Source organism: Camelus ferus, chromosome 2 (assembly GCF_009834535.1).
Source record: "Camelus ferus isolate YT-003-E chromosome 2, BCGSAC_Cfer_1.0, whole genome shotgun sequence".
NCBI classification, from domain to species: Eukaryota; Metazoa; Chordata; class Mammalia; order Artiodactyla; family Camelidae; genus Camelus; species Camelus ferus.
Genome location: NC_045697.1, coordinates 46,048,537 through 46,056,474, shown reverse-complemented (window position 1 = coordinate 46,056,474; position 7,938 = coordinate 46,048,537). Strand labels below are relative to the sequence as shown.

The following is a 7,938-nucleotide window of genomic DNA, read 5'->3' as shown; positions in this document are numbered from 1 at the left end:
CTAACCTTGATATTTTTGTCCCTCATAGCATGGTTTTAGAATGAGATTAGAAGAGCTGATCTATAATATTTTGTCTACATATCCTGGGAGTCTCATACTTCTTAATTTTGGATTGGAATTGGCATCTCTCCTGTGGCTCCACATTTCGCCGAAGTCCGAGTGAGGTGACGGTGTGAGACCTGACTTGCAGTGGGTAATTTGAGACGGCGTTCTTAGGAATAAGGCGGAAGCCTGAGCAGTAACAAGACACGGGGGCGGGGTTAACGTCCAAAGCTGCGCACCGGTTCCCAACTGATTGGAAGGGACGGAGTGGGTGGAACCTTCTGACCCGGGCCGGTGCCTCTGTCGCTAGGGACGCTTCGGCCCAGGTAACTGCCATGGATCAGGAAGAGGGGTCGACCACGTTGGACAACATAGTCACTCAGTTCAGCACCTATGAAGATTTCCTGGACTCGCAGATCACTACGGTGGACCTGTACTACCTGGAGGTAAGAGCGGCAGACCCACGGGGCGGCCACCTCCTTCGCGTCCCTCAGGCTCTCCCGAGGCCCAGCGTCGTGGGGTGATCGCCCCCTGGCGGTGGACCGCGGGGACAGCCGACCCCGAAATACCGACGGCGGCGCCAGAGCTCAGCGGCGGAGAATCGGCGGGTCTTCCCGCCCCGCGCTGCCTCAGTCGGTGCGGAATTCGGGCCCCAGGTGTCCATCACCCGGCGCAGACCCACGGCCGTGCGCACGCGCGCACGCAGACCCGCCGCGGGGCCTGGCGTTCCTGCACAGTCGGCCTCCCTCGCCGGCCTCCCTCGCCGACCCCCCTCGCCGCCCCCCGGCCCGCTCCCCTTCCGAAGTCCCTCTCCGCTGAGGAGGGTGGCCGGATTCCGAGGCCCGCCGAGACCCTTCCGGCGGGCTGGAATTCAGGTAGGAAACCCTGCTTCTCTTTCCTTTGCCAGTTTGTATGAAAGAATAGAAGCCAGTATTCTTTCAGATTGCCTCGTGTCGTGCTGGGCATTTGGTTCCACGAATTTCCACCTCACGCTGGTTGATTCAGAAAGCCCTCTAATTACGGGTACGCGCTACAGGTCGTCCTGCAGGCAATTCCTGACTCCAGTTTATCGGGGTGAAGGATCACAACTAATGTTGAGAGTTAAAAAAAAAAAAAAAAGCCTGCAACATAGCAAAATCGGACGTAATTGGAATTGCTTCTATCTTCCTCTCAGGACCCCGCCCCCCCCCCCCCGACCTGCTTCTTGAAGGTGTATACGTGCTGTGGGGGTGGCTGGGGGTGGGGGTAGGGGGCCGACAGAATAGCGTTCTTGTCCTCTTCCAGGAGGACCAGGACGAGCGGGAAAATAACAGGCTACCGGTCCTGGGAAGCAGGAGGTGGACGGCGGGTCTCTGTAGCCCTGGTACATAGCCAAACCAGGCCCACTAAATGGGCACTGACTTGGAAATTATGCTGTCCTGGAGCCATGCCAGAGAACCCCAAGCTGTCCCCTCTCTGCTTAGGCCAGAGAGGACCGGCGCCGCTCTGTGGTGCCACACCACACCTGAGTGTGAGAAGGATTTCTATGCTGCAGCCAAATCCTCAAACTCCTTATCTGCAACGATGTAATTCTACATTTTAGTGGATAGTAATTTTTGGACTCCAGTGATCCTGTTAAGTGGGATTTTATTTCAGTGTGGATTCCAAGGTCTGAAAAGTGCTTATCCTCTAAAACACATTCATATGCTGGATAGGAACAGAATTTTAAGGAAATAGAAACATCTAATTTTAGTCCTATCTCTGCCACAAATAAGTTGTGTGACCTTGGACAGATAATTTTATCTTTCTGGAATTAAGTGTTTAAAAATCCAAGTGATATTTCCAAGATATATTCTGACTTCAAAAACAAGCTTTTAAATATTTTATACAGATAATATGTTTAAAATCATGAAGGCTGAATTTTATGCCTTGCATCGTAGTCACTGAAATGAAGGGGAAAAAATCATGGTGCCAAACACTGTTTGCATCTAAATTTTTGAATATCTAAACAGAAATAAAGTATAGACGATAAATATCCCAATAGGATATCATTATCTTTGTAACACATGTGGAAAATTGCCAAGCTTAAGCTTAGTATCATTAAGAAGGATTTCAATTTTTTTAAGGCAAAGTTTTTCATGTGAGTAAGCAATTAAAATCATTAACATTGATTAGGAGTCAGAAATTAATATTGTGTTTCATCAATTAGAATTTTAAAGGTCTCCAAAATGGAAAATGGTGACTGCATTTGGGGGAAATGTAAAGAAATTTACTGTTAAATTTGGCACTGGTTAAAATTATTATTATTGTACTTTCATAAAAAATAAGATGAATATTTAGGTTAATAATAATATTAAGCTACAGATTTTTGGACTGAGCAATGAAAAATTCTAAATGTCATTAGCTCTGGGAACCTGTATTCTCCAATACTTTCTGAGGATACAACTTACTTGCCCACTTAGGGCACACAGAGACAAGTGAACTCCTCAGAGTTGTTTCAGTATTCTGGCTAGTCTGGCAAGCATGTGTCATGGATCATGCGTTGTGAGGTGATGCTCTTTTCTTTTTCTTTTTTCTTTTCTTTTTCATTTTGGTCATCTGTACTTGGTTTGGATGGAGCAAATTTTGAATGGCAAGTGAGAGAGAGCATACTGTAGTTGGAAGAGCCTAGAGTCATGAGATTAGGATTCGAATTCTGTATTATTGTGTTTTAAATCAGTTTGAAACTTCATTACTTCATCTGCAAAATGAAGGGGCTAGGCAAGACTATACTGAAGGATCTTAATGTATGTAAAATTTCATGAATCATCTATGCACCCATCTGTCCATCCACGTATCTATGTGTTCATTCAACTGTCGAATTAGTAAACCTTCACCAAGAGCCTACTGTAGTAGATATTACCTTAATATCTAGGAATTTAAGAATCAGTTCTATGTTGTGTCAACTTCTGATGTACAGCATAATAGTTCAGTCATACATATACATACATATATTCATTTTCATATTCTTTTGTAAACTGAGTATACTGCAATAAAAAAAAACAAAGTTCTATGGTATAGCACAGGGAACTATAGTCAATATCTGTAATAACCTATAATTGAAAAAGAGTACTTATGTATGTATATGTATAACTGAATCACTGTGCTGTACACTTGAAACTAACACAACACTGTAAATCACCCATACTTCAATTTAAAAAAAACAACAAAAATAAACAAAAAAAGAATCAGTTCTAGACTTGACCTTAAGTCATCTTAGTATTAGTACTTACAGTCCAGTCTAAGTTTTATTTATTCAGCAAAAGTTTTACAAATATTTACTATCTTCTAGGCACTCTTTTCTTGTGTAGGATATTCTGCTGCTGCCAAATGTTTTCAATTAATTAAAAAAAATTACTACCAATGATTCACATACAAAGGGCATACTATCTTTGCTAGACTCAATCTCTACCCTTCTCCACCCTTATCTGTGCCCCTGGAAGTTATCCCTTGTGGTCATTAATCAGGCTCTTTTGGTTTTGGGTTTGTTTCAGCTGGTAAGGAGACTGAAGAGATTGAAGAGAGTTAGAGAACTTATTCCCTGTCGTCTTCCTGCGGGCTGTGGTTTGGAAGTGGCTGCATTCCTTATGTTTGGCCAACTTCTTGTTCCATCAGCTGCAGCACTCTTTCCAGGTGCTGACAGCATTCCTGTTCTAGGAGTTCTAGGGACTGTTTCCTCTCCTGTCTCCTTTTAGGTCTAATGGTGTTAATAACTTTAGCACTGTTGCTAGCCCAAGGATGCTTCACTATCCCATGTTGGTTTCCATTAATCTTGCTCATATCTTTGTAAATTGTGCTTTTATTCTTTTTAAATCATCTCTCCTGAGTTTACCTGCCATGGCCCTGACCTCTGTGTTGTTATTTAACATCTCAAGCCACAATAAGTATATGAGTAGTGTATAAATATAATAACCACAATGCTTTTTATATGATACTTAAGAATGAAGGGAAGTAGGAGAAAAAAATGAAAAATGACCTCAGTTAACTATTCGATGAGCTGAAAAGTTTTTTTTTTAATTGAACGGAAAACAATGTCTTTATATAAACTGTTAATAGATACCTAAATACAGTGTTTTTTAAAATGAAATCGTGTGTATATAGTAAACAAATCAAAAGCTATACAACAACATTAACAGCAAATCCAATTACAAATGAACATATTCCTCTGAATTCCATGTTTCATTGAGCATCAAATACCACCAATCTTTTAGTCCTTTTCTTGTATATTATTTTGTATCCAGATTCTCTGCATTGGATTGGATCCCTGCATTTTATTTCATTTTCTATGTGACATTCTCCACAAATAACATTCGCTGCTGCTTTGGGGGTTGAACATCCTTCTGGGTGTCCATTGTTGTCCCCAGGTAGCATGGAGAACAACTTAGAGAATTTATTTATAAAGTAGGAAATAAAAAGCATGTTTTTAACACTTATTTAGAGTATGAACAAAACTTGAAAAAGTTAACCTACAGGAAAGAAGGTAGAGAATACTGAACTTAGCTTAATGGCCATGTAATACAAGCAAGCAAAACCCAAGTTTCTTTCATGCAAATAAGCCTGAAGGGAAAGAGAATGGCAATGTTTATAGAACAGACCACAACAAATATTTAAAAAATTTACTTAAGAAACTGTATATAAATGAAAAAATAAATTAGACAATTTATAAGAAATGTTTTGTAGGTTACAATAGGCTATAACTTAGTTTATTATGAATAAAATTTAAAACACTTTGTACTTTAAAAAATTTTTTTGAGGGGGTTGGATAATTAGGTTTATTTATTTATTTATTTACTTTTTCAGAGGAGGTACTGGGAATTGAACCTAGGACCTTGTGTATGCTAAGCATGCACTCTACCACTTGAGCTATACCCTCACCCCCAAAGAAATCTGTAACTGGCTGTGATCAATTAGTTATAAACACCACTGCACTTGGACCAGCCAACACATTGTACATTTTTTACATCATAGGTTCAGTGTTAAAAGAATTCCAACAAGACAGAGCTTAGACTTGGCAAGAACAATGCAATAGATAGAGTAAGGCAACTTAAATGGAAATGGCTTGTATAAGTAACATTGATGCATATGAACATCTTCAAGGTATGATTTGGTCTATAACTGGGCAGAATTAAGACAAATGCCATTCAATTTCAGTTAAAAAGTCCAAGTTTCACTGTAGTTAATAAAAAGTCAAAGCATACAATGTATATACCAGCTCCCCCAGCAACTAGGGTAAGGTGGTAAAGGAGGATGAAAGAGGCTTTTCATTCTATGTACAATGTGCTTTGGTCGTCTTACTAGGTACCTGTAAACATTACAATAAACTTATAACAGCATTGACAATCAGATTTATCTATGCCAACTCAAATAACAGTATTTGTTCTGGGAGGTAGTATCATCTAATCTAATTTAACCTATCCCCTAAATCAATATACAAATACTTAAAAAGTTTTGGCCAAATTTTTGCACTGTATTTTTCCAGATTCTTTCTTGTTAAATAAACACTATCCCCCTCATTTCAGTGGCTGCCTGTGACCATGGGAGAAATAAGAATACTATGGAATTGCTTTTCTCAGATAAGGGATCAAGGGGTATTTTTTGAATTATTTTAGAATTTCCCTGACTCATGGCTAAATTATTTACAGAGATTGGCAATATGGAAGTTTTATTTAGAGATTATCTTTCCATTATTTAGAAAATAGAAATAAGTAAATCACACAAATTAAACCTTTTGGATATTTCTTAAATTTATTTGGCAGACATTGATTAGGTAAGTTTCTAAGAAAAACCCAGTAACATAATTTACCATAATTACACAGTAAGCCAGTTAACCACCAACCATTGTATTTTTTTTCCAGTATTTATTCCATCAAGGTACAGAGTAAATACTGTTCCCTATGAAAGATCTTAATTCACATGTTTCAGAATCAGTTATACTTTGTTTATTCAATAGAAAAATATGTGGCATAAATTAGCTGCTCTCTGCTTAAGAGGAATCTTATATTTTTCCTTCATTAGGTTCACAGAGGTACTTCTCCTTAAGTAAAAATATCTGGTTTTTTCATGGAGATGAATTCTGATAATCAGGGACTGAAACTGAGGTAGGAATGCCTCATCCACTGTACTTCTGAATCTTTATCATAATGATAAAATTACAGTGCTGTGAGCCTGATATCCTCCTCAGTTTCTCAGCTGTGTCTCAGGCAATCCCCCAAATTTATTTTCTTGGTATTTAAGGTATGTTCCATTTAATTTTTTGTTTATACTAACTTCAACAGCTACTTCTGGGAAGAGGCAAGAGTAGAGGCAGAGAAAATTCCTGAGGAGAGTATGTAGGGTGAGATAAAACAGAGGGCTGAAGACAGAATGCTGGAGAACAGTCATCACTTAGGGCATGGGCATGGAAGTGGTGCTCACAAAGGAGAGGGAGGGGTCTGAAAAGTGGAAGGAAATAAGGAGCATAGGATGATCCAGAAGCAAAAGCAGCCAGATTATGATACCTAAAACCCATGAACAACATTTGCACAAAACCAGATGAGAGTTATTCCTATGAAGCCCAAGATAAAAGCAGATGAGGAGAAACGATCAATAGCCACAACACTCAGAAGGTGTTAGCTTCGATGTGAGAGGAAAGCAGAGAGAAGAATGGGGACATCCAGAAGACCCCAGAACAAGAAACTACAAAGCAGTCCACAGGTGTTCCCTGGAAGTGGAGTAGTCCAATCTGAGAACAGCAGCTGAAACTGGGAGGTTTTGGCCACTACATTAGTAGGTGAGGATAAAGGTTCCTGGGTGAGGTCTGAAGGAGTTGGAGCAATGGACCCCTGTGAACTCTTGAAACTAAATTCCATAGCTCATTTTTGGGCAGTGCTCTGCACTGGAGATGCTGTTAGGAGTGGAATCAATACTGAGCAGGATAGGGACAATAGAGACACAAATGGAAAGAGAAGGATCAGGTAAAAGCAAGGGAGTAAAACAAATTTAAAAAGAAATTTTAGAAAGCAAGTGCCAAATTTTTTGGACACTTTATAGAAACAAAATAAGTGGGAAGTTCTGTAAGATTCTTTTAAAAGTTCAGGAAGACCAAAAATGAGGTCAAAGCTCTTTCAAAGTCATAAGAAAAAAGAGGATGAGGAGCAGAATAGCATCTTTGCAGTCCCTTACAGAACTGTGACCTTCCTTTTGCATGCAAACTAAAAGATATTAAGAAGATAATACACACATGAAAGAATTCAGATGTGACAGAATCCAAGAAGGAAAGAGGAACAAAATGAAACCTGTAGAAATGAAAACTGAACTGGAAGGAACACAAGAATGGATAAACACAATAGATAGTATCTTAAAGAAATAATAGGTATAAAGGATGAAACTTTTTTTAAAAAAAATCAAAGCATAATGGAATAAAGAGAGGTTCAAACAAAACTGATAATTACTGAAGATAGTAGTTTCAGCATATGGATAATAGAAGTCCCCGATGAAGTAAGTCAGAGCAGGGAACAGAACAAATACTAAAAACTATAATTCAGGAAAACTTTCTTGAAAGAAACAACAAAAAGATTTGAAAATACATATTAGAAGAATACACTCTGTACCTGAGAATTTAAATCCAGTATGACCAATACCAAAGCATATCTAGTAAAATTGTATGGACTTTAAAGAAAAAGTTAAAAAGCCACTTGGATATCTAGGCATAAACAACAAGTGACATATCAGGTTACACAAATGAAATTATCAGACTTTTAAAACAATGCTTTATGTTAGATCAAATTAGAATCACTTATTTCAGATACCAAAGGGAAAAAATGTGAGCCAAGAGTTTTATATCCAGCAAATCTGACTTCTAGTTATAAAAAACGCAAATTGTTATTAACATGCAAGAAC

At 38.9% G+C, this 7,938-nt stretch overlaps 1 protein-coding gene and 1 pseudogene across 4 annotated transcripts in view; one reads left to right on the top strand and one right to left on the bottom strand.

Moving 5' to 3' along the window:
* The first annotated feature begins 241 nt into the window (after nucleotides 1–241).
* The window catches only part of CFAP299 (cilia and flagella associated protein 299), a 492,010-nt gene continuing 484,313 nt past the window's right edge, over nucleotides 242–7,938 (top strand). For all 4 annotated transcript variants that reach the window (XM_032456968.1, XM_032456976.1, XM_006190354.2 and 1 more), the window contains exon 1: nucleotides 242–488. In XM_032456968.1, the coding sequence (XP_032312859.1) occupies nucleotides 378–488 (111 nt within the window). In that variant the 5' untranslated portion in view covers nucleotides 242–377. The remainder of the gene's footprint in view (nucleotides 489–7,938) is intronic.
* LOC116656747 lies at nucleotides 4,168–5,134 on the bottom strand (annotated as a pseudogene).